This window comes from Barbus barbus, assembly GCF_936440315.1.
Source record: "Barbus barbus genome assembly, chromosome: 12".
Lineage (NCBI taxonomy): Eukaryota > Metazoa > Chordata > Actinopteri > Cypriniformes > Cyprinidae > Barbus > Barbus barbus.
In genome coordinates, this window is record NC_136740.1 from 22,812,029 (window position 1) to 22,838,679 (window position 26,651).

Here is a 26,651-nt window from a genome sequence, read left to right on the forward strand (position 1 = left end):
TTCAATGAAGCGCGCGCTCGTTCAAATAAACGGCGCCGATTCAAATAAAAGTGAATACATAGTGGAAGACGGAGGTGAATGATATGTGAATGTGTGTGGCAGTTTCACACATACTCAGTTTGCGGTGAGTATTTTTCCCAGGCCTATGTTAAAAGGTTTAGAAGTTCTTAACTTTGGCACGCGAGAACTATTTTCGTGCAGTTTTTAGCTCCAACCCAGAACAGACGAAGATAACGATTAGCTTGTTCAGGTGTGTTTTATAAGGGTTGGAGCTAAACGCAGCAGGAAAGTGGACACTGCTAACGTTACAGTTAAGAACTTCCGGCCGGTCTGCATTGAAAACTCAACTGTGCGTGTGCACAGTTGCAGTGCAGCGTTCGTCTGTTTACTTTGACGCATGCGCTGGATTAAAGTGATGATAGCACATGGTTTAATTTAGCATTCAAATGTTCTAAAGCCAAAACATGTTTAGGTGTGTTTAATGCATAGTTGGTTTGTGAAGTGTTATTTATGCTCTGTTTTCTTTTATCCCCAGATAACCATGGTTGACAAATGGTCAGTAGATGACACATGCCACTGGCTTCAAACTATAAACCTCATTGATGCAAAAGAAAGTTTCAGAGGTACAAATCAAAATATATAAATGTTCATTTTGTGATGTTGTGAAGTTTCAACTCACAAAGTTTCTAACTCCCCTGCAAGTGCAACATAACCACCAAGCAGATTTTAGTGTTACCTGTGACATTGAGGGATGTTTTAGAAGATATAAAACTGTTGCAAGTTACAGAAACCATATCTATCGAAAGCACAGACAAGCTTTGCAACATCCCCTATTTGAAAAGGCTACTGTAGTTGAAGAAGACAATGAAATGTCTCTCTCTTATTTATTATTTCTTCTTTAGAATATGAAATATTTGGTATTTTTTTACAGAGCAGCAAATTGATGGGGAGACTCTGCTGGGTCTCACAGAAAGGATGGTGGAAAGACTTTTTCCTGTAATGAAACAACAGGTGACATTTATGAAGGAGCTTAGTAAGTTAAAAAAGTAAGTCTGTGTTGTTAAATATTAAACATTGTTGTTAAATATAAAATAAACGAATGCTAACCAAGCCTTAAAATCCTTATCCTAATTTATATTTTTATATTTCTTTAAACAGCCTGGAAACTGAAGTGCCTCAAATATCTTGTACTCAGTATGTATCATTGTTTTGAAGTTTAAACAAACTGTATTGTGGCAAGTAAAATAAAATCCTGTATAAAAGATTTAAACATTGTATTTATATTTACAGACAAGAACCCTGTGAGAATGAGGGCTCATTTGTTGCCCAACCTTGGCCAGCAGTATACAACCTGCCTGTCTTTCCCCCTGAATTGCAAGCAGCTTTGCAGAGGAAGGATCCTGGCTTTAAGAAGAAGGACAAGTCTCACATCCGTGCATTACTGATTCAAGTGTTGTTTGACAGCATCACTAAGCACACCTGGTACAGTATTGTATTTCATTGTATTTTATAACAGTTAAATGTATTTTATGTTAAACTTGTTGGTTGTTGGGTACTGAAATAATATATTTGATTATATTTCTTAGGTACCCAAATCATAAAATGTATGGAGATGTTCTGGGGAGTTTGATCACCCGCTTTCCATTTCTGAAGGATGGCAGCTCCTCTGGTTATGTATGAACATATTGCAGTTCTTTTAATATTGTGAAAATATTGAGATCATTGCTCATAAAAAAAATCTCACACAGAAAAAAATCTATTTTAAAAGAAAGTATACATGTGTCTACAGGATACCTTGTTGGAATGCCTTAGAAACAAATTTAAAAAAGAAAGGATTCCCTTGGTTAGCTTATCGATCGTCCTGCAAATGAAGGAGAAGTATGGGATTAAAAGGAAGTGTGCTGGACAAACCGATTCTGAGGGACTTACTCAACAACAAGAGGCAAGTTCAGTTCAATAAATTTGATGTCAAAGGCAGATTGCAAAATGTAGAAGAGAACCATTGGATATAATGGCATATAAAGATTCTGCTTGTTCACAGGAGGTATTTGGTTTGGTGTTCCTTAAGTGATACATCAGTTTTTAAGATTGATGTTTCAATCTTAAATATTTTATTCTGTGACTTTGATTCATATTTACGTACTGCACAATACTGTCTTCCTACCTCAGATTGTATTGGACCTGGAAGTAATGGGTGAGGATGAGACGAGTTTCCGGGAACACATTAATGCCATCACCCTGGAGTTGCGTAAAAGCAATCCCAGTTACTCTGAGGTCAAGAACCGGATGAAGCGCACTCTTTTCAAAAGAGTACAGCTTATGGACAGGCCTGCAGCTGAAGTAATGGAGCAGTTTCCTTTTCTTGGAGTGCCACAGCTTGTGAGTAAACATTGTTACATTTTGTGCCAGGCAGATAAGAAAAATCAGTGTAATTATATTTCTGTGAATTCCTGTAGCTCATTTGGTAGAGCAATGTGTTAGCAATACAAAAGGGTATCCCAAGGAACACATACTGATAAATGTATAGATTGAACGCAATGCAAGTCCCTTTAGATAAAAGCGTCTGCCAAATATGAAGTATTTTTCATTACTTTATCACACCCACTATTTTTCTTATTGAACTTATTATTCTGTCCCGGAAAAACATCACTATATGGTAGTCAGTTGCAACCTCCAGTTCATGCTGACTTTAAGGTACTTGTTTGGCTGAAAGTGTGTAATTTGGATATAAGCACCTGAAGTAATTGTACTGGTTTGTATTTAAGATGCTGCATGAAATGACAATGAGGTTTGGAACAGACTTGGCAAAGAACATGGAAACATCTCTGAATGAAATGGCCCCAAACATCATCAGGAGTGCAAAAGAAGGAAGTCAAAAAAAACTCTACGCCAATCTCATTGGACCAGCAGAGGAAATCACAGAAGGTAACAACACCATATATTTTTCCCCATCCAACCTATCTGTTCCATACGGAGCCCAGGAAGTCACCTGTGTGAGAAATAAAACCACAATAATCCATGGCGACGGTTTTGTTAAACTGAGGGAACAGTTTGAGAATTTGTGAGTACGGTTTATAAACTGAGCGGACAGATTGCAAAACCGTCGCCATGGATTGTTTTTTTTTTTTCTCACACAGGTGACTTCCTGGGCTCTGTAGTTCCATGCCCAGTGTAAAGTTGCATTGTATGCAGTGTCAATTAGAGATGCACCGATTGATCGGCTGGTGACCGGAATTGGCCGATTTTCACGTGATCGGCCATGACCGGCGACCGGCCGGTCAGTCTGACATATGCCGATTTTATGCCGATCAAATGCCCTCGGGCGCCGCATGATTAACATCACGCAACACCAGCATCACACGTGCACATGTAGGAAACCTCGTGAATTACGGCCGTTTCACACCGCAAATGTCAGCGGCGCGTGAGCAGCGCGGTTTTTTTTTTTTTTTTTTTTTCGAGATTAGGAGCGTCACGTGAGCAGCAGTGAAGCGCGGGTTTCGGCACGGGTCTATTTTTGCTGCTGCTCACGCTGAATTAAAGTGAAAGCACACTTTTGATAGACAAACTAAAAATGATTTCATACAAAAAGTGCTCAAAATGCACAGAATAAGAATGTCTAGTGTGTTTTAGAACTCCAGTAGGCTATGTCAGAAAAGAAAACAAAGACTCAAAAATATTTGTAGAAGATTTACCCATTTAACTTGTTTTCATTATTCAGTTTTGGTTGCAAGTATGGTTATGATTATAAAAAATAAAGTTAAACTAGCCAGAAATTATAGAAATATAGAAATATCTTTATACTGCAAGGATGCTGTGTATTTCCCACACCAGGAGTAATTTATATAGTTCTATTTTATAGTGCTTATCTGTTAAAAGAATTATCTATGTTCTATGCAAAATGTTCTATTAAAGAAAAGATAGAAAATAAATATTTGTGTGTGCTGTAAAGTGGTTAGAAAAAATGAAATCGGAATCGGCAGGTCAAACTCAATGAAAAATCGGAAATAGGAATCGGCTAAGAAAATTGTAATCGGTGCATCTCTAGTGTCAATGTAAAGGTTGTAGCTACTATAAATTGAATGAGTGAAAACATGTATTAAAATAATGCAAATATTAAAGGAATAGTTTACCCCAAAATAAAAACTGTCATCATTTACTCACCTCTTGTCATTTCAAATCTTTATGACTTCCTTCTTCAGAACACAAAAAAGATATTTTGAAGAAGGATGGTAACCAAACAACGTTGGTGCCCATTGACCTGCATTGGTTTGGTGTCCATATAATAGAAGTGAATGGGTACCAGCATTGTTCGGTTACCAACATTCTTCAAAATATATTTTTTTGTGTTATGCTGAAGAAGGAAAGCCATATAGGTTTAAAATGACAAGAGTGAGTTAATGATGACAGAATTTTCATTTTTGAGTAAACTATCCCTTTAATTGATTTCTGTACCTAATATACAATAATTTGTATCTGTTTGTAGGTCTCGTTAGGAATGCTGCACTCATTTTATTGCCAGCACTTTTTAAAGAAAACGCCAGCTTCCTCTACTGTGTAGATAGTGTAAGTATAGTCTTCTGTAGTTTCATTAACATTTGATGCACTTGACTTGAATTAAAGGAACTGTTCATGCAAATATAAAAATATTAGTCAGTTTACTCACCCTTATGCCAAATTTGTAAAAAAAATAAATAATTAAATGTACCCTATAATTTACTCACTCTTCCTTAGTCATAAGCTTTGTACTGTTTACACTGCTTTGTAATGTTATTGAATAGCACCCCAATTTAAATCATAAAAGAATTCTGTACAACTCCAGGGGTTAATACTTGTCTTCTAAAGCAAAATGGTACGTACAAATGGTACGTTAGTGAGATAAAAAGATAAAATTTGCCAAGATAGGTTGCTATAGTTAGACTATGTATAGATAAAGGAATAACATCCAATGGGGTGGCACATCAGCTCCACATCAATAATTATGAGGCTTGTTGGTTCTTGTGTGTCACGTGCTTAGCTGTCATATCTGTGTTGTGTCATGAACGATTCAGTTACAAGAACGAAAGAACCAATGAGATTCAAAGTAATCAAAGTGGAGCTGACGTGGTAGCATGTTGAATGTTCTTCAGTCATCTTTAATGTTGACATTCAAACACATTACAAAGCTTTTTGTTATTAAATATATCTCAGATTGTGTTAAACTGAAGAAACAAAGTCATACACATTGTTTGGCTTGTTGGTAAGTATATTATGGGGTAATTTTAAGTCTATTTGATGACTTCTGTTAATTGGTGAAAAGCACTCAAAAGGTGAAATGTTTGTTTTACAGGAACCCAAAGGTCCTACACCAACCATTGTGTTTAACGGCTCTCCTGATCCCTTCAAGGCTGAAAGCGTCAGCATTATAATGGACAATGTGAACATCATAAGAGAGGCAGACATCGACATGACACAGGCTGTGGAATGCCTGTTTGCAGTCTATTTTCTTTTCAATGTGCAATACCCGGTTGACATTAAGCACACAATGACTTTTATTCAAAAATATATGCTTAAACTAAGACAAGAGCATGACACAAGAACACCAATACCTGTACTGAAAATGTACAGTCAACTTGTGTGAATTGTAGTGCCATTTAATAGATGTTTTAATTGTTCATATATTGATTTTATCTGCATTGTCAAATATCAAAAATGATTTGTTTTTCCTCATTTCAGAGAGACATGTAAAAGTGAAGTACTGTATATGTACATAGACAAGCTTATGTATGTTTATTGCAAAGTGAAAATGCTTAAATGAAATATTCAAACTAAATGGTTAAATGTAAATGGTTAAATGTAATTAAACATCTTAAATGTAAATGTGAAATTTGCTGTCTAATACAGAAGTATACAGAGGTGTAATTTTAAATATGACACTAATATTTTTGTAGAATCAATTGAATAAATTTAAACTTTTTGAATTTCCTGGATTGTTTATATTTTCTTATTTAATAATAACTCGTTTAATAATAAAGAACCCTTAAATGGTTCTATTTAGAACCATCTAACTTGGATTCAAAGAACCATTTGGGGTTCTTTTTATGGAACCCTTTTAAATGGTTCTATATAGAACCATTTTGGAGTTCCATATATGAAGCGGGTGATAGAACCATTTCTGGTTCTAAATAGAACCATTTCTTTTAAGAGTGTAGTATTTCCTGTCACTGTTTAAGTTCAGAGATGAAGACTGATATCTAGCGGTCGAGGTATGAACTCAAAACGAAACAGCTGCCATGAATCTTGTATGGTTTTTTTAATATCGATATTCCGTTTTGGAGAATCAATACAGTATCGCCAAACAAAATATTGCGATACTCATGTGTATCGATATTTTCTTACACCCCTACGCGCCAGCCATCTTGCATTCACCATTATAATCAATGAATATTCAAAGATATACAAGCGTATAATTTGCTGTTGTAGACGCACACAGTCAATGCGCTCAAAGATTCGCAGACCGTTCCAAAAATGGCAGATGGCTTACGTATCGCGGCCCCTAGAAACAGTCCATAATGAGGCATCTAGGTATATATATCTATGGAGCATACTAAACTTCAGCCGCGAAACTGGCTAACTAGCACATTATTAGGAAAGGCGATTTGCAAAGATTCATAAAAACCCTTATACTCACTTCTTCTGTAGATAAAGCTGGATCACGAATGATTCGCAAGAACATAGATGCATTTATGTAGATCGGGTATCAGCGCATTCATTTCAAAGCTAAAGTAACAAATCCTCTGCAGCAGCTCAGATGTCAGGAGTAAATGATGACTGCTATATTCATTATTACATCCAACAACTAAACACTTCAAATCGCTTAATCGGAGACGATCTTGTCTTCCCCTGCACCGGAGGTGGACAGCTCTCAGCTCACTAAGGGCGGATCTAAGGTAAGATGGTTTCGTCAATCAACTATCGTGGGAGGGGCCTGTACAGAACTACGCCATTCTGACAGGGCTCTCAGAACACCCTGATTTGAGAAAGAGGATTTTAAAATAGGGATTTAAAAAAAATTACTGGGTGGATTTTTATCATTATAGGATGGATGTGCACACACACTTCCAACACGCATTTATGTTCAAACAACTTGTAAAGTAAATTTTTCATCCGATGACCCCTTTAAGAAACTTAAGAAAAAGGATCATAATTAATAGCTAATGGCTCTATGGAACCAGGCCCTCTCCAAAGTACCCTATTCTTGGGACAGCCCGTGATTTATGTATCTCCGGGTGTACATGTGTGTGAAAAGCCCTGCTCTCTCAAGGCATTCTGGTTAATTAGATTTCCTCAAGGCTTCTTCATATTGCACTCCAGAGACATCTGAAGAGCACATCACAAGAAAGAAATGAAAGATGCAAAAGAAGGGTAGACGGCTAAATCTACAGATAAAGAGAGTTTTAGAGCTGTATTAAACATGCACCTCAACCCACAGAGGGGCTGTTGAGGGTCACTGTAAGCAAGGAATCGTGAAGTTCATGAGGCACTGTTGATTTTCTCAAGTCCATGAAGGTAAAACTGTTGACTTTGATGAAATGGCTAATTAAAGCCCTCGATACTGATGTTGCTAAATTGCTGCCAGATTAATAAACTAGATGGACAGATATATGAAAAATAGATATTAGGGATGTACAATATACGAGTGGCAATATTTAGGCTAGCTAATAAATAATCTGTCAAGCCAACGCTGGAAGCAAATACTATGAGAGCTTTTTATCTATTTTGAACAGTAAATATATTATTTTTACTGTATATGACTGGTTTCAAAAAATCATTTACGTGCTTTGTCTGCAGGTATCACGTCTGCAATTGGTCAAATAAACAGATAGCCCCTCCTTAAACTCATCAACTCAATGTTGCTTGTCATCAGGATAAAATTAACAGAGTAAAATGCTACAAATGATTACATTTCCATGCACTGAAGAATATGGTTCTTTCCAGGGATTTGCTGACAATAGAATGCCGTTTTCCTTAATGTGCCAATCACACAGAATGTGTTTTTGCATTTAAAACCATAAGACGCAAGGCTTGGAGACACATTATTTTACAAATTGAACTTGAGCGCTGCATCTGTAAATAGCTGCAATTCACAGCTAAAGCCTCGAGACATGAGCATTCAAACAGATCCGACAATAACACACCCTTCTTTCTGATAAAGGTTAAAACTGATAATGCTTTATACAACAGTTCAATGAACAAGTAAATATTGAGTAGCATACATTTTAACGCACCACCACTGAAAGTTTTCCAAATAAATCAACAACAACACTGCTGTGCGTCTACAGTAGGTGCAACACATAGTAGTTTTGTTCCCGACTGAATCTGAGTTTTTGAAAAAAATCGATTCAATGACTCACTCACAAGGATAGTCGCTCATTTTGTTTCTGAATGAATCAGTAGGTGCTTCTCAAATGGAAGGACACATCATTGCACGGCTGCATATCTAGGCTACCAAATAATAAAGTTTTGTCAAAGGATGTTTTTGTTTTGCATTGTGTATCCTTCGCATCTTTCAATTGCCCACAATCCCTTGCATAGATTTCCAATTCTGAAAAAGAATTGACACCAAGAATTGGCTTGTTCAATTTCATTATGTTACGCAAGACAAAAAAAGAATATTTTTGTGGTAATGCATTATGTTTTCCTTTTTTCTGTTGTAAATGAATCACATAATGCTGAACTTTTTGAAATCACTGGGAGACCATAGACAGTTGTCATTACCTTTACTGCATAAATAGAAAGTCAGTCAATAACAAAATATTAAAAATAAAGTATTCTTCCAATTATACTTTGAGCATATTTGTACCGTGACCGCAGAGGTGGAAACATTTATGATGTAGCCATATGTCTCATTTTAGCGTTTAAAGCACTCACTAGGATGCATCCTTCCAGTGTTTTTATTGAATCTTTGTGTTGAATGATTCAATGATTCCCTCACGGGTTCAGTCACTTGCTGCCACCTACTGGCGTAACGATACCACTAATTCACACACTGACAGCCTGTCTATCAATCTGCTACACTTTCTGCATCTATTAGGTGCAGCCCTAACAGAAATGTACATGAATCAGAACCAGACAGATAGATATGTATTCAAACGTATTCACAGTCTGTTATTACAGTGCATCCAGCACATCCAAAAAAGACTAAAACAGTGGAAAAACATGGTGACATTTGAAAGCCCACTCGAGAACTCTCTCAAGGAGACGCTGATTGAATTCACAGTGGAGAGTCTGTGCTTCATCATATCATAGTGAATCTGAGCCCAAACAACAGAGCTGACCATATATCTCAGCCAGAGGCCCAAGAACCCATCTGAGTACGCTGGCATCCTGTCCCTCTCTTTCTTACAGGTGGGAGTGGGGTACAGATCACAATATAATGGTGCTGCCATTTTGCTTCTCGCTATCTTCTTCCCCTGCCTCAGATCAGAATCCAATCTCCCAGAGCCAGCCTGAAACCTCAGAAAGCCAGGGCAGCTGCTACAATTTCTCTCAAAGGACTAGAATGTTGATTGTACAATATTTAATTTCCCTTAAACCGTGAGCATCTGTGGCACACAGAAAAACATTTGGGCTTGTCCCTCAATTTGTAAAAACAACAAAAAATGTGTTTACAGTAGGAGACTTAATAAGTGGCAAGTGTACCAAAGAAATGTAAAGCTAATATTTTCTTAATATCCTTGCTTGGATATCATGTGAAAGTGACCAGGTTGAAATGGTCACGTGATGAGATGACCGTGCATAAATTTGGACTAAATTTGGTCCTTTTAATTTTTTATGATTATTATATATGGCTATAATTTTGAAATGGTGTGATAATTGTTTCTCTATTGTTCTAGACCTTCACTAGTATCTTTATAGAATCAATGACGAATCTAATTCCCTCCAGAAATAACTAAATAAATAATGCAACAAATAAATAATAAACATAACATTAATAATAATGAAAAAACAATAGAAATTAGAAAAAGAAAACAATTCGAAATGTGTGTATGTTTTATTATATATTTACAATTTATTTTTTTGTTAAATGTTTATTGAGTTTTATTTTGTGGAACAATAATACAAAACAAAAAGCAGCTGTACAAATTTAAAACCCACCCCTTGGTAGACTTAAAAAATAAATAAAAGAACATAAATAATAATAATAATAATAATAGACACATATTCATTAATACTAATAGATAAACAAATAACTATAAAAAAAATTTACAAAGATTTTAGAAAAGACGACAACATTGAAAGCTGAATGCTATGAATTTACAGTTTTCACGTTAGATCCATGTATACGAGAATATTTACAATTTATTTATTACACTGTATATAACACTTATTGGCAAAACATTTTATGTAAGAAAATACTCAAAATGTATAAGCTGGTTCTAATAAAATTAAATAAAAATGTCTATGTACAGTTTAAAGCCTAATTTGTGTAGACTTTCTGAAAATAAATATTCCATAAACAAAACAAAATAAAATAAAGGACTAGCTAGTTTGGGATTGAATGTGTGTGTTTCTGGAAACAAACAATCTAAAAACACAAAAAAGTAACAAAAAATGTAATGCAATAAAATAAAATGTAATAAAATACATTTTGGATTAAGACCCATTTTAAATGATTAAGGCTAAAACACTTGCAGCGTCTACCAACAGTCTCTGACCTCCAGTCATTTCATTCTAAATCCTCACCCGTGTGCATAACAGGGGGATTCAACAGTTCAGAGAAACATCATTTTAAACCCATACTATTTCAGAGAATTTTGCAGTTTTTCAAGAAACCTGCTAATAACAACAGATATTACAAACACCTCATGATTAGGTTTTTGTCCCCACTGAGTTTATTAGTACTATCATTAAGTTTCTTCGACCTAAAACTCACAAATTAGATCTGTTTACTGTCAAATGCAGGTACTAAAATAAAGGTGTCAACCTCAGCTGAAAACATGAGAAAAACTCATTCAGGCTGAGGTAATTTGATTTATAAAATGATCTCTGTGAGAAATGTTGAGAAATTCAATGATATCCTTGAAAATGACCCAAAGTTTTATTACCTAGCATGACTCTAGGTTAGCAATTCTTCTGTGTAAAACCGAGTCATCCTAATCACTGTCAGTCAGCGTCAAGTCCGAGAGAGCCTCGTCCTCTTTCTCTGTTATGAATGATGAGCTTCTAACCTTCAGCATCTATTTTTCTCCCTCAACCTTTTTCTTTCTTTTTTTTTTAAATGGAGTGCGTGAATTGCATTAGCATTGGAATGATAACAGATACAATGTCAGACATAACAAACAACACACAAGGGAAATACAGTGTCTAAAACAAACTAGGGCTGAAAAAGTACTGTACCAAAACAAGAGGTGTACATTCGGAGAATTTTAAACACAAACTCGTCCAAAAAGAGCAAAGAACCCTCTGCTGAACCGTTCAATAAGGTCAGACGTCCCCTTTGCCTTTTTGATATTTACACTGAGAGTCTTCACCGGTTAACCTTTGACTATTAACCTCACCGTAAAGCCACTGTTACACACCGGCACAGACATACTGTTCACATAAACCAGAAATATCAAACATAAGGTGACCTTTGGTGAATTATGCCTCCAAGGCTGCTGAAATCTGATAAAGTCCCATCTATTTGCTGCTAACCCTCCCAAGGGCGCGGGAACATACATAACGAGATTTGGAGTGATTGAGCCCATCGTCATTCAAACGGTGCGCCGCAGGTAAACAGCCACTCGCCAGCTAACCGAGATGCTATCGCCGAGAAAACAGGAGGAGAAAAGGGAGAGAGTGTCTCAAGAAAAGACCAAGGACAGAGCTGAGGTGGACGAGAGAAAAGCTGAAAGATGCAATCACAAAAAGTTACCGTGGATTCAAAAGTTGCGGCCTGAAACAGTCAGAGGAATAAGAGAAAAAATAGGAAGGCAGGGCAGATAAAGGAGAAATGAAAAACAATAAGATTATTGGAAACAGAAAAGCAGAGATGAACAGTCTGAGAAGCAGGGACAGACCCGGGATAAAGGCACCTGCTACTTTGCATGAATAAGGTAGATATGCAAATAGTCAGTCAAAAGACATCAAAATTTTGTCTCACCCAAGAGGTCAAATTTTATATAAGCTTTGCACATTTTGCAACCCATCTGATTTGTAACCCAAAGTTTGGGTGCATGCATGTCTGTGTACATTTTAAAGTCTAATTTGACTTTCTGAAAATAAATATTCCATAAACAAAACAGAACAAAATAAAATAAGGACAGCTAGTTTGGGATCGAATGTGTGTAAATTTTCTGGAAATAAACATTCCATAAACACAAAAAAGTAACAATAAAATGCAACAATGAAATGTACTGGAACATAATGAAATGTAAAAATAAATAAAAAAAATCAAATATTTGTTCCCTTTCCAGCAATAATGTGGATAACATGGTTAAACTGTTAGTTTACATGCAGTCAACAAAATACTTTGTAAAAATATGAAAACAAAGAAAACATGTAAAGAAGACAATATGTCACTGGAGCAGTATCCTAAGATACAAAAGCTAAATGGTACCTTCTTCTGGTCTTTTTACCTCATTTACCCCTAAACGGTACATATTAGTATCTAAGTATATATTCTTGAAAGGGTACAGTTTTTGTTTGTAGAGAACAAACTAGGTAGATACACACATTTAATGTGTTTAAAACTAGCTACTTGTCATGCTTGGATGATTTATTATTAGATAAGTGTGGGGTTTGTGCATTTAACGACTTTTAAAATTCATGGGACTGCAAAGTGCAGCATATTCACAGAAAGTGGTACAGTCCATTTTTTGTTTTCCTGTTTTTCAGAACTTTTAAGAGCATTTTTTTTTCTCCATTTGACCCCATCAGCCGGGCTTTGTTCGCCTCTAACATCAAGAGGCTGCAAAGAAGTGTTTGAGAAAAAAAAGAGAGGTGAAGGGGTGCAGTGCTGAATATAGTCGAATCAATAGGTCCTCTTCCCACTTCAATTTTAGAAGCAGTCATGCTCGCATCTCTCTTCCTAAAATTGTTTAAGGCCCCTCCTGTCCTTATAGCCTCGATGCTCATTTCTTCCCATGTCTCTCGGCCTTTCTCAAAAGGTCAGCTGAGATTTAAGGCATTCTGCCTTGGCCTTCTTTTTTCACACACACATAAAAGAAGTGGGAATGCTTTTTAAACACAGACAGCAAAGGAAGGCCAGGTTATGCTGTCTGACATCATGCTGCTTTCCTCGACCTATGACAGAAAGATGCAAGGTGTACAAACAGATAAACCAATGAATCAAGTTATATTCTCTAAAGTGATGGATGCGTTGTCTTTTGAATCATTTCCTGTCCTTTTTCTTCTGTATTTTTGAAAAAAAAGCGAAAAAAGATTAAAATTGCAGCTATCACAGCACTGAAATCTTTCCTCATCCATATTCTGTTCCTAAAGAAAATCATGATGATTAGGTCTCATGTCATTTCCATGCAGCTGACATTCACTGATGTTTTTCCCCCTAAAGACACAATTACTGTGCACGAATGTGTGATGAATTAACACACACAAATGAATATTTCATCTCAAATTAATATTTTAAACCCTGTTGTGTAATCACATTCCTTCATCATTTCAAACAGGTTTTTGAAACAACAAACAGTGCATTAAAAAACACAACACATTAAAAAAAAATAACAAGTATAGCTAGTGGTGACTATTCCTCACAATTACTGCCTCTAACGTAAAAGTTTTATAGCAAAACTACCGACAGCAAAAAAGAAAGCCTTCACACTAAAACTTTTAGTTTAGTTAAATGTAATGTTAAATATGAATTAAAATATGCAGAATGCATATTACCAAACAATATCAATTTGAGCTTTTAAAAACAGTCCATGCAAAACGCTGTTTATACACTGTAATCTGATTTGACATCATGTGCATCAAAATTTATTAGCGATCACAATGCAAGTAACCCCACTAATATGTTCCATCATAAATTTCATTAAATGACGCCTTTCTGTCATCAAATTAAATGTCTCATTAGTTCAACGGGGAAACATTTCATTAGCATTCATTAATCGGCTAAGTTTTCGTATCGAAATGCAATTACCACAGGTCCTCTAAATGTAGTGGTACACTGAGCATGAAAATATGAGAAAGCCATTTCTTGGAATGACCCCAATAGACCAAATATGAAATTCATTAATCACTAGCGATACAATTCCAAACAATTTATGTCACACGCAATTTGTAACAAACTCCGTCTTCACAACAAACCTCAATTCCCTGATCTCACGGACTTGTAAAAACATGTAAAAAATAAATCTGTGACCTAAGGCTGTTTTTGGCTATTTCAAGGAAAAATGCAGCCGGTTACACAGAAGCCAATTCTAAACGCTTTTATTGATATTATCAAATGGTATCTATTTCAAAAGCAGGGTATGTGTTTCGCATTACAACTGCCTCGAGTAAGGCAGCAACGCACACAGCATGTGAAGTAATAAAGAAAGTCCTAAAAGCTGCTGTTAACGGTGTGAAACCTTCTTAGTTGCAAAAATCTATTTTCTTTCTCTACCGTGAAAGTCAGCGTATTGTCCATGACAGGATTTTTACTCCTGGGTGTGACACATCACCAAGAGTGTGACCTAATCTCTACTCACGCTTCCCATCACTCTCTCTCCCTCTCTTTTCTCAATTCTTTAGATCACTTGATGTCCACAGACCTGTCCTGTACTCCAGTTTGTTAATAATTACATTTATAGTCACTCTGTCTTGTTTCTGTCAGCTTGTCTTGTCCCTTCTCACTGTTCCTTTTGTATTTATTTTGGATGAAGACTTTGGGGGAGTTTGTTCATTCAACTCCACTAATCCCAATGCAAAACATAAGTGAGCTGCTATGTAAGCCGTTTACCTCATTCCTGCAACAATTCTTCTGAGATCCCTCAACCAATTAGGAGCCAACTTAAAATTTTAAGGCAACCAGCTTCAGCAGATTTTTGAGTTCTCTCTACTTATTTTTGTAGGAGATTCTCAACTTTTTGTTGTATAAACTTAAAACAACAAGTTGAGAAAATGCAAAAATCTGCTGAAGCTGGGTGGGTAGAAATGGGTAGGCTGTGGCTGCCAATATTAACACGCTGCTGAGATGAATGAAATTTGTTTAATGCCATTAAACGTCTTTAATACTGGCAATGCTGGAAAGGCATTTAACTAATTGCCATTACAATAATCACATATAGCTATAACATTTTTTAAATTCTGTTGCGTTTTCCATTTGAATGATCAAAATGATCAAATTATTCCCATCTTTAACTGTTCCCCTTTTCAACTTCAAGTGGACAACATCCTTTGTTCTTAAGCAAAAATTACACTTTAAAATTATATTTGATAACTATAATATTCACTAACAAACTAACTACATAAATAACATTATAATTAATACGTATTACAGTACATATACTAAATAAATAAGAATAGAATAAAAGAGAATAAAAGAATAAAAGATAATATCCGTAAATGAGAATTGTATCCTTAAGTGACTTGCCTAGTCAAATAAAGCTAAAATAATACATTACTGTGCCTATTTAATTAAATAAATAAATAAACAGACAGACAGACAGACAAACAAAAACAAACAAACGAACGAATGAATGACAGTATCCTTGTAAATAAGGATCTTGTTCTTAAGTGACTTGCCTAGTCAAATAAAGCTAAAATAATTCATAACATTTTGAAATTATATTAGATAAACTATTAATATGGATGGATGGATAAAACAATGTTCAGTATTAATACTTGTACAAACACCAAATGAAAGTAAGCAAAAACTGGATTTGATGACTTTGAAGAACAGACACTACATGGTTTAAATCTCCATGTAAGAATCCAATCATATTGTCTAAATAAAGTAAAAAAATACTGTTTCTTCTGTTGTAGACTTTATTTTGTGGATAACTTTTTCTTCTGTCAAAAATTCTCAGTTTATCTAACTGCTATCCTATTGTAAATGAATGAATTGCTGTTTGTCCTATTATATAACCAGGCAAACATCTTGGAGCAAATTTGAAATGTGTTTGGCACTGTTTTCCTTTATTAAACTTTTAGCAGAAGAATATTAAAAATGAATTTCCTGCTTGAGAACAAGCAATGACAGAATGAAGACTTGACTCGAAAATCATCACCTCAAAGGGAGTGAACTGAAATCCATATATACCCAATTTAGCCCCTCGGTTCCTCTCGAGACAAACAAAACCTTCTTAACCAAACAACACGCTGCTTCACAGGTGGAACCACTGGCAGAGCTCCAGCTCTTTAACTGGCAATGAGAGGGGTGGGCCGCAATTACCCCGGTCTCTCAGGGGACGAGAAAACACATACAGAGCTCCAGGTGAGGCGGAGAAAGAGAGGGAAACTTCTCCGAAAGGCTAGAGGAGAAAGAAACAGAGTGAGGGAAGACAAAACAAAATAACATCCACGATAAGGAGTAAATAACAGCTGAAGCGTGGCTGGACCGAGTGTAGCCAGTGCCCTCTGGAAATGGGAGGAGATAAGCCCATATCAAGAGCCGCTGCCTCTATGGTAGCTGTCGCCAAAGGCGCTGGGGAAAAACATGCTTCGCCGAAACAGTCTGTACACGGTGACCTTTCGAAACGTCCTCCAGCCAGCCTGCGTTCGAGGGGAGGGGGACAGATGCAAGGCTGTTGTGTACGACCCACAGTCCACGCCCTGTCTGAGGGACATAAGTGTTTTTGTACGTCCCCAGCCCCTGTATTCAATAACCAAACAACCTCCTTTATCAGATCTAATGAAACAGAGCAACAGAATGTTTTCTTTTTCAATGTTAAAATATATTTTTATATATCAATTTAATATGCAAAGAAATTACTTTGCCTGTTTTTGCTTCAGTCAGTACCAATACCAGTAAAATTCCATGGTTCTCTGTACTGATTTCAGTACCATAAGAAAACCTATTTTAATATTTAACTATTTGAAAATAAAAGTACTTCTGTCATGACAACTCTCTGAGAGTTTAGCATGGTAATATACATGACAATGTTAATGTGTTTGGTCTTGGCGGAGTAGATCTTCTACGCTACTGCTGCAGTACCGAGACTTGCTACTGCCAATACAACCACAGCCATGCTGCTTGTGAGCATGTACCCCTGTGTATAAACAAACACATTTTAAAAAACCCCTGTGTATAACATACATGAAATCACCACATACCAGATCCATACAGGTGGAGCTGGGGAAGGTGGAGGGTTTCTGAAGCGTGCTGCAACTGCTACAGCAAGCACTAGCCAAGTATTTAAATGTTGAGCAGCAAGCTCATTAGCTGCTGATGCAAAAATAAACCAATCAGCTGCGCCATGTGAATGATGATGTAATTGTATCAGACTGAGTTGGAACCTATTGGCCTGCGCCATCTAGAGTTTCATTACAGAACTTTTTATTTGAAAAAAATTGGTTAATTATTAATGCTATTAATAATTATAAGAAAATAATATACAAAAACTTTGGCATGCAGCCTTCAAATATTGTTCAATTATGTAAATATTGCATCAAATGGATTAAAGTAATAAAATAACAAACAAGTAAATAAAAATCTTTGATGCTCTTCACTCAGCGTACATACAGAAATATTTGAAACCTGGTTCTACCATTACTACGGTTTTTAAATTCAAATATCGACTTCAGCCAAGTGATGGAGATGGAGATAAATCAGTCATGTTTTTGCAGTTGTACTTAGTGCAGAAACAACAAGCTTCACCTTTAAATGGCAGCTCAGATAGTCTCGTTTTGCTGCTGTAGCACTGTAGTAAGCAAGGATGAGATTCAAAAAGAGGCGCAGCTTTGTGACCATTTGCAAACTCCCCAGCTTCATTTTCCCTATTTGGGGCAGCCGTTCATTTGGACCCATGAGGGCAACAGCACTGCAGGGAGTGTATCAGAACTAAGTGTAACTGGATGGGAACTTTTTTTTTTTTTTTTTGCTGACCCTCTCACATCCGTGCTCCGATAGCGGTCTCCCAAGTGCACCTTTCACAGAGCCCTTGGGGCCTGGAAGCAAAAGGATGGTCGAAATCTGGGCTGACATCAACAGCACCACTGACACTCCAGGTGCTAAATATAAGCTCCGGGTCCTGGGACATGTTTCACTGCGCAAGCACCAGGAAACTAACCCACGGTTCTGTTCCAGTGGCCATCCCTTTTTTTGCCCTTTCAGGCCTGTGAATGCACACTAGGCATTATTTATTGAAGGAAAAAACACAAATCTACAAGTTATCTGCAGTCTTGAGGGACTCCACGGAGGCTCAGCAATGCAGTATTTTAATTATGTAGCTTGAGGCAACTATTGGCGGAATTAAAATCGATAGCGATAAATCAGCGTAATAAGGCAAGAACAAGAAGCAGCCTTTAACACAGCCGGCTGCTGTTTCCTCTCTTGCCTATGCCTCTGAAAGAGAAAATAAAATGACAAAGGGTGCAGGCACACATCATTTAAAAGTAGTTTTAGTGCGCTCGCTGTTTCTGTCTCCCTAGTTTTCAGTCAGCAATTAAAACCAGACCTCGTCAACCATAGAGCTGTCATTCATCCACAATAATAATCCTTCCAAGACTCAGAAAAGCATTCCAGCATAAGGTAAACTGCAGAAACTGAACCGTTGTACGCAGTGATTTATTTTCTATTTTTGGCATATTTGATAATAGCGACGCAAAGGAGCGATTGAAGGCTTTTAAAGTGTGGGTGTGTACGGGAGATGCAAAGCTGGCTTGTCTGTTTCTGGCACTGACGTGGTTTGAGCGTGCGGGCTGGTATCCAAAACGCCACCGGAGGGGCTTTTATACCCTGATGGATGGATGCCAGGAACAAGCTGTCGCGAAGATGACATAAATCTCATGCAGATAGCGGCAGGCCGCAGATCGTGGGGTGCGGAGGTGAGCGGGAGAGAGACGAGCTGGCGCAGGAGGCGGCGTTCTTGGTGTGCTGAAGAGTTTAACGTGGCTGTGATTAACTTTCAATCCCTCGGCTCAGCCAGCAGTGCTCCGTCTCAATTAGACACACTCATCATTCTGACAGGCTGCACGCTCTCAGCCTTGAGCCCAGGCTGGAGACCAGACAAACAGGTTGAGACCACGACTCATAAAATATAGGATGCGGAACAAAAGAAACGTGTCACGCTGTTTATTTGACTTCACTAAATCAATTTAAAAGTCGTAAATAAATCGATAATAACTCATGTATGTTAACAAGAAATATATGTGATCAGAAGTGTGCTTAGAAATCAACATGGCATCAAAATTAACGCTATTTGCTTCCTTGGTGTATGTTATTCCAAAATATTAAAGAAACAGTTTTAGTCTTTTGTGAAAATGCACCAAGAACGGTAACTATAAAGATAACTATAATTATATTTATATTTAATATAATTAATTACTACATATTACTACAGTATATTAGCATACACATCAATGCACACTGCAGTTTATTATAAGCGCATTGTGCAGTTGTGTCATCTTTAAATGCTCTTTAAAGACAAGCAGATTCTAATGAGCTGTCAATGTTTTTATCATTTATCCGCTGGAAAAAAAAAAACATTCTGAAAGTAATTTCAGCCATATTGTTCCCGTGTCATTATTGTTACAGTTGAAAGATCTGAAAGATTATTAAATGGGTGGTTGACTTTTTTTTTTTTTTTTTGCTCTGTCCCTTCTCTAATAAACGCGTTGATCATTTCCTGCTTTTATGAAGTCGCTCCCTCAGAAATATGCCATTGGTTAGGTGCCCCAGTGTGTTGTGATTGGCTAAACCCCTCTAATGCGTGTCTAAACGTCCCGCCCCTCAGCTCAGCGCATGTGCTCCGCTTGTTTTGTAAACAATGGCGTTGTCTATATTTCTTATCAATTTAAGCTCGATTGAGACCCAGAGAATATTACTGAAGAGGATCGCGCAGAACCTGTGCAAGCACGGCTCGTAATGGTATGTTTGTTTGTTGTTATCTCATACTTTTAGATACGCTGTTGTTTGTAAATGCTACTGCTTCTGTTAGCTTTTAATATACGGATTAACTGAGCTGATGATTTGAATGAGAGAGAGATAGAGAGAGAGATGCAGAGCAGGAGGATGCGAGGAACAGGATTGAGAACTGCTGCTTTAGAACATTGATTTTGAAAGTTGTGTCTCCATTAGAATCGTTAGAAGACAGAATCCCGATTCATTTTTACGTGCACCCCAAGTTTTCTTCCTCTTCTCTAAAGCAGTTCAGCATGGCCTCGCCCCCTTCATTGCACGTTCCCGGGGGCGGGGTTTATCTGGGTTCGTGACGTAACGGACCCGGTAAGTAACTCGTTGTAGTCCCTACAAGCCGTTTTTGTAGGAATTAAACTGCCAGAATTTAAAAGACATAATTTGAACTTTCAGCGCTGCAACTTTGCAGATATTGTTTATGCTCAAACAGCAACATTACACACTAACTAACTTTTAAAAAAATGAAATCGCAATCAACCACCCATTTAAAACTTTATACTTACAGTTAGCATTATAGTCAACATACTTGCTGTGAATTGGCCTTTAAAGTGAAAAAGATAGTATTTTTGTATTTATTTTCTATTTAAAAAAAATATCAGCCAGCAAGATCAATGTATATTGGAAGCAAAACTGTGTGAAGATGAAAGACTTGTTTTTAGAGAATACATCTTGAGTAAATTTATTTTTCTTATCCCATTGCCAAACTGATTTTTGCTTGTTTTATACATAAATCTGAATAAATTTATCAAGGTTTATGCTTAACACAAGGAAAAACAATGCCAAAGGGGTAAGAAATATACCTCAAGATAAATTCTCTGAAAACAAGTCTTACATTTTCACAACTTAGCTTTTCAAGTAAATTTGTTGTTTCGAGGATGTTGAAACAAGACAAAAACACTGATTAAGAATGTGTGTGTTTTTTTTTTATGCTTTGCATGCGTTTCAACTGATGTTTCCTTATGCACTGTAAGCACTGCAAAATATTTGTGGGTCTTTCTGAGCAACAGATCTGTCTAGCGATGTGCTTTACATGCTGCTAAGAGATCAAACTAAAAATCAGCCTAGCTCTGCATTTAAAAGGAATACTTAACCAAAAAATAAATATCCTGTTGTCATTTGCTCAGCCTCATGTCATATGACTTACTTTCTCCTGTGAAAATTTCCACAGGAATTAAGAAAGTCATACAGGTTTACACCAACATGACAGTGAGTACATGACAACATTATTTAAACTTTTGGATAAACTGTCACTTTAATACACACAGGTCCAGGCTGACACTTCCCCATCGCTTAAACACACTTATAAAAGTAATTAAATGGGAACACACTCTCTCTTTCTCTATTCTTGCACAATGCTGCTCACCACTACTGCCGGAGACCATGGAAGCCTCTTGGGAATTAATTAGGGAAGTCTGGGCTACACAATAATAGGCTACACAAAGCTCTCTATGAAAAGCTTCTCCCTCTGTTAGGGTGTCAAATGGCAAAACACAGCAACACAAAGCATGAAACACCAACAGTAACCTCTCCATCATTGCTGAAAGAATGAGATCAAAGTTAGCCGAACACAAAACAGGCATTGTTGTAAACGCTAGAGATGCAGGCCTCCTTTAAGATGCTGCATTATGGAAAGTTTACACAAATTAAACACTTAATCATCTACCATAAGCTTTCATTTAAAACGACGAGGACCAGACTACACATAGCAAAATATTAAATGACCTATAATGTAAGGTAAATGGTTAAATGATGTTCCGTTTGCCTTTGATTCCAAAAACCATAAATGTCAGATGGAACTGAAACATGCATTTAAATGAAATGGAAAACCCCTAAAAGCAAAGAGGGGACATTGGGATTTTGGTGAGGTTTAAGAGAATCTGGATAATGGCTTAAGCCGTGATATACAGCCTCCCAGAGAGAGGGTCTCTGGGGGAAAAAACTACAGCAGTGTTCACTCCATAAGTAATCCACCGCTGTCAGCAAAACCATACACAAGCACCTTCACTTGTCATTATGAAGGGACGATAAATCAACAGAACATCACCTCTGCTCTGAACCGCTTTACTCCGATGCCATTTTGCTTCCCGTGTGCAAGCTTTGAAATAATCAATAAATTAATTTATTTTAGTGTGGCCTTTCTCTCATAATATGTGAATGCAAACATATAGCATTTCATGGAAGTCTGTTAAAAAAGGCAGAGAGATTATTTAGGATTCTACGTGACATATCGAAGGTATATTAGCATTGCTGGTCACTACTATATATAGACTACCCTTCAAAAGAAGTCTCTTATGTTTACAAATTTAAGACTGGATTTATTTGATATAGTCAAACAAACAAAAAAAACAGTAATGTTGTGGGAAATCCATTTCAGAAAATATATACTGAATTATTTTTCTAACCCCTATAGGATTTTTTTACTACTGTAGCTTAACCAAGATGTTCTTTGTCAGCCAGCTTCACAAAAAATGTCATCTAGACCAGCATCAAACACTCCTAACCAACAAAAAACTGTCTAGACAAGTCTGGAAATTCATGATGGTCTAAACTGGTCACTTTATAGCAGGAACTGGGCAGATTGTGCCTCACAGGAGGCTTTCAGGAGCTCAGGCTTTTTCTGTTCCCTCTCAGATCTGCCACAGAAGATGGTAAAGAGCCAGATGGAGGACGAAAAGAGAGAATGAGATGGAGGAAAGACAGAAGGAGAGAGATCAAGGGAGAGAGTGAGTGAGAGGAATACAGGAAAAAAGGAGAAAGAAAGAAAGAAAGAGGGGGGCGAAGGAAAAGAAAAAGAGTGAGGGAAAGCACAGCATATCCTCTCACGCCAGGCCTTGGACTAGATAAGAAGCTGGCTAATATTGAAGCAGGAAATAACTTGGGCAGACGATTAGATGCAGGTTTCATTTTCCAATGGAGCTAGACTCTCATACATATTCTATTAGAAAAGTGTGGGTTTATGCAAAATACACTGGAATGTGATTTATAGATTTTTTTTTTCTCCTCCTGGTTTGCTTGAGCATATAATATTGAGTTACTTCGGCGCCCACAGCGCAATGAAATAATTGGGTCACCGAAATCCCACAATTCAGTGTGCTGTTACTGAGTCTCACAGCACCTATAATGCGCCGACATTACCATAAACAACCACGCTCCGGCGACATGCGTTCCGTCACTTTCAAATACAAGTGCATGATGGAATTTGTCTGTGTCACTAGATGTTTTAACTAGATTCAACCTCTACTGAAACAAGAACCGAGAGACCTCAGTTTATACAAACAAAAACAATGGAGCAAAAAGCACCTAAGCTTCGCACTTCTGTCGCTCAAACTGCAAACGTACCGTCTAGTCAAAACAGCGAAATGCTTTCTTTCCATAGCCGTGGTTAAGCGGCTCATTTCAAGGGCATACTAGAGCAGGGTGTTGTTGCAGTTTTATGTCTGAGACCTTGACACATACCTGACTACCAGTCTGCTCTCCAAAAGAAAACGAGACAAAAGGGAAAATTACTTACGCTGCCAAAGAAATTTTGAATTCTGGGTCTTGTAATGCTATTATGTAGGGATGTCATTCAGCAACTAACTACAACAGAGTTGATTAGTTCAGATTTTGCTATATCTCCTTGTACTTCAATAGTTTTAGTAGCAATGCTCTAATTAGCAATTAGCATTAGTATGATTTAGCTGTAAGATTGCATTGTGAAACACTTTTGGAAAGTTGTATTTCTTTTTAATGCACCACTGCTACAGCCATACACGGACATCTCTGGCACATTTATAGCAGCTCTTCATTTACGGTATTTAAGTATTTAAGAGGTCATGTCATGCTAAAAAAAAACTTCTTGAACACAAGAGTAAGACCCTTGCATTCTGTTCCTCATCTTGAATGAAAGATGGTGCCTTATATGAACGCCAACTGAGAAACACGTCTGGTCGAGGTCATGTTAACCCAGCTTAATAATACACACCGTGGAAAAAAGTTATAATAATTTTTATTCCTAATGAGTATGAGCCTAATTCTTCAGATGAAATACCTAAAAATCCTTGAAACAAGATCAGTTTACCCAAGAAGCAATAATGCATAAAATATTCAGACATGTTTTCAGAAAATAAGTTTATTTTGTCTTTGGACAATGATGTTTAAATCACTTATTTTAAGTTTTAACAAGTTTAAAAAATAAGCCAAAAAAAAACGCCAGTGCATTAAAACAAAATGTACTTACATTGAAGATACAATCTTTGTAATGTCTGAATGTCATGTGCGATGCTGCTTCAAGTAAATCAAATTAGAAATAACAATAAAGTTTTAATAATCCTTCTAATTATTTAAGAATAGATATGTCAACACCACAGCTATAACGATAATAGAGGAGCGATATGGTTGAAATCACTTTCAGAATGTTTTGACGGCCAATCAGAAACCACCTGACTTTAAAAAGCTTGAGCATTTAAAGCGACAGACTACATTACTGTAAGGTCACTGCACACTGAGTCCAACATTTTCGTCCGAAACTTTCAAACGTTAAAAAATAAATACGACCTCACGTTGTGTCAATCACGTTTGCACACTGCCTCCGAAACTTTCGTCCATAAAAAAAAAAAAAAAAAAAAAATCGGATCAGGTTCGATTTTCTGCGTTTTCGCATCCATAGCATGCATTTTGATAGGATAGGATGGGGAATACGAAAAAATTGAAAAACGCATGCAAAAATTTCGGACTCAGTGTGCAATGGCCTGTAGTACATACAGAATTACCAAATTTTGCCATAAGTTAAATATATTAAGGGTCTGCAATATATAAATATATTGTGGAAACTTAATTTCCTGTAGAGCTGCTTTGCAACGTTTTGTATCGTATAAAGCGCTATACAAATAAAACTGAACTTGAACTAGTGTGCGCTTATGATAAACAATACTATTGTGCATTAGTCTGGATGAAAAAAGAGAAAAGCATAAACACTAATTAAAAAATCTTAAGTCAATCTTTGAGACAGATTAGTCAGCGGGTTGTCTGAATGGCTAAATAAAAAAAATATATATATATATATATATATATATATATATAGTTTTGACATCTCTTTTAATAATAAGCCAACTGGCTTCATTTTAAATCGTCACCAAAAGTCTTTAGAGATTTTCTGAGTTTATCTCCACATGTGTTCTCAAACTCAGACAGACATAAACTCTTTCTTCACTATTCCCTCCATCTCTCTCTTTTCTTTCATCTCCCCCTGCCCCCCACCACACACTCTCCATCTCACTAAAAATGGATGAGAGACACTTGGTGCATCAATCATGGCAGCTTGGCTTCATCAACGCACTGTTTTTTGAAAACTACTCACTGTGACAGAAATTTTGCTGGCTTCACTCTGCATTACAGTTAAACAGCTAACATGATCAGAACAGACCAGACAACGTGTGAGAGTGAAGCTCTAACTCAAACTCCAGTTTGCCTAGTCTTTCACATAAGCAGACAGCTTTCCAAACTATTAGCTACTCATAATTTAGTAGTTACAGTGAATAAAGCTAGTAATAAAAAGGTGCAAACTATAGTGAAGCTACTGTGTGTGATTCTGTGCCACCAAGCAAACTTAAAAAAAATCTGATTATTTTCAAACAGGTTTCCAAAACACTCCCAAAATGCAATTGGTCAGTAAAACACATTACTCCGCCCCAAACTCACAACATTGGCTGAGCCAGTGTTGCTATGCTGGGCTGGTCAGGATTCTAAAATGTTTTGAAAGCTCCGGAGAGCTACAGTTCAGAGCCGATCCTCCCTATAGGCAGAATACGCAAGCTGTGTAGGGCCCCCGAAACACCAGGAAAGAAATGTTAGTTTCTTTTTTGAGTTTGGCAAGCGGTTATGAAAACATAAATGATCATTTCTTTTAATGTGGTAAACCCTCTCTACATAAAAATCAGTCAAATCATGTAATGTGAATGTCGTACAGTCTTTTGACCAAGGCTCGAGACAAAAAAAAAAGTTGAAAGCGAACCAAGTCACGGAAGAGATACTGTTTCTCGAGCGCTTTCTGCCAGCGCGATTCGAGATGGAGTGAAACATGGACAAATGCGTTTCATCCATTCTTTCACTAAATACAACTAATAAAACTGTCAAAAACACTGACAAGCAGCAGTTATACTGAGCATTTCATTATACAATTAGTGGCATAAAATCTGACTTCTGTGCAGGTACTCAAATGGAACAGTCAAACTTTTTTTTATACAATAAGCTACAATAACGCTACAATAACCGATGTATTTTCACACAAAGGAACCAGTATATAATTTCACCATACAAAACGCTGAGCTACTGTCATACTGCAATGCAGTTAATCACAACTTTTTGTTATTCACTCTCCAACAGAGATTTCCGCAGATAGATATTTAGAGACGCAAATGTAGAACACATTTACACACAGAGGTCTCATCTTTAGAAGGCTTCTCCCATTTGGAGCTTCCTTCTTTCAAGAAGCCAAGATTTCAGCTCACTGTTTCTGTTATAATGACAGAACGCAAGCGAGTGCTTTCATACTTGCTAGTTACAGCAGATCAAATGTCTGAACCTGCACAAAGATAGAAAACCAAGCATATTAAAATTTGATGAAGGTATTTGTTAC

General features: G+C 36.9%; 2 protein-coding genes and 1 long non-coding RNA gene across 3 annotated transcripts in view; 2 read left to right on the forward strand and 1 right to left on the reverse strand.

The window, feature by feature from the left end:
• LOC306878130 (receptor-type tyrosine-protein phosphatase U) overlaps positions 1 to 26,651 on the reverse strand; it is a gene marked incomplete at both ends in the record, with an annotated part of 236,959 nt that overhangs the window by 116,242 nt on the left and 94,066 nt on the right. The gene's annotated exons all lie outside the window — the stretch shown is intronic.
• Positions 918 to 1,482, forward strand: LOC306878132. Its single transcript, XR_013784916.1, has 3 exons — positions 918 to 1,046; positions 1,159 to 1,194; positions 1,291 to 1,482. It is a non-coding gene; the product is annotated as an uncharacterized lncRNA (long non-coding RNA).
• On the forward strand, positions 1,796 to 5,961 carry LOC306878131 (sterile alpha motif domain-containing protein 3-like). The gene is made up of 5 exons (XM_079430264.1): positions 1,796 to 1,942; positions 2,170 to 2,379; positions 2,766 to 2,925; positions 4,484 to 4,563; positions 5,327 to 5,961. The coding sequence occupies exons 1-5, from the start codon at positions 1,868 to 1,870 to the stop codon at positions 5,615 to 5,617; spliced, it is 816 nt and encodes a 271-aa protein (XP_079286390.1). The 5' UTR covers positions 1,796 to 1,867; the 3' UTR covers positions 5,618 to 5,961.

Coding starts and splice junctions, on each gene's coding strand:
- LOC306878131 (XM_079430264.1), top strand. CDS start 1,868: ATGAAGGAGAAGTATGGGATTAAAAGGAAGTGTGCTGGACAAACCGAT. Junction 2,926..4,483: donor AGCAGAGGAAATCACAGAAG/GTAACAACACCA, acceptor ATCTGTTTGTAG/GTCTCGTTAGGAATGCTGCA. Junction 4,564..5,326: donor TCCTCTACTGTGTAGATAGT/GTAAGTATAGTC, acceptor TTTGTTTTACAG/GAACCCAAAGGTCCTACACC.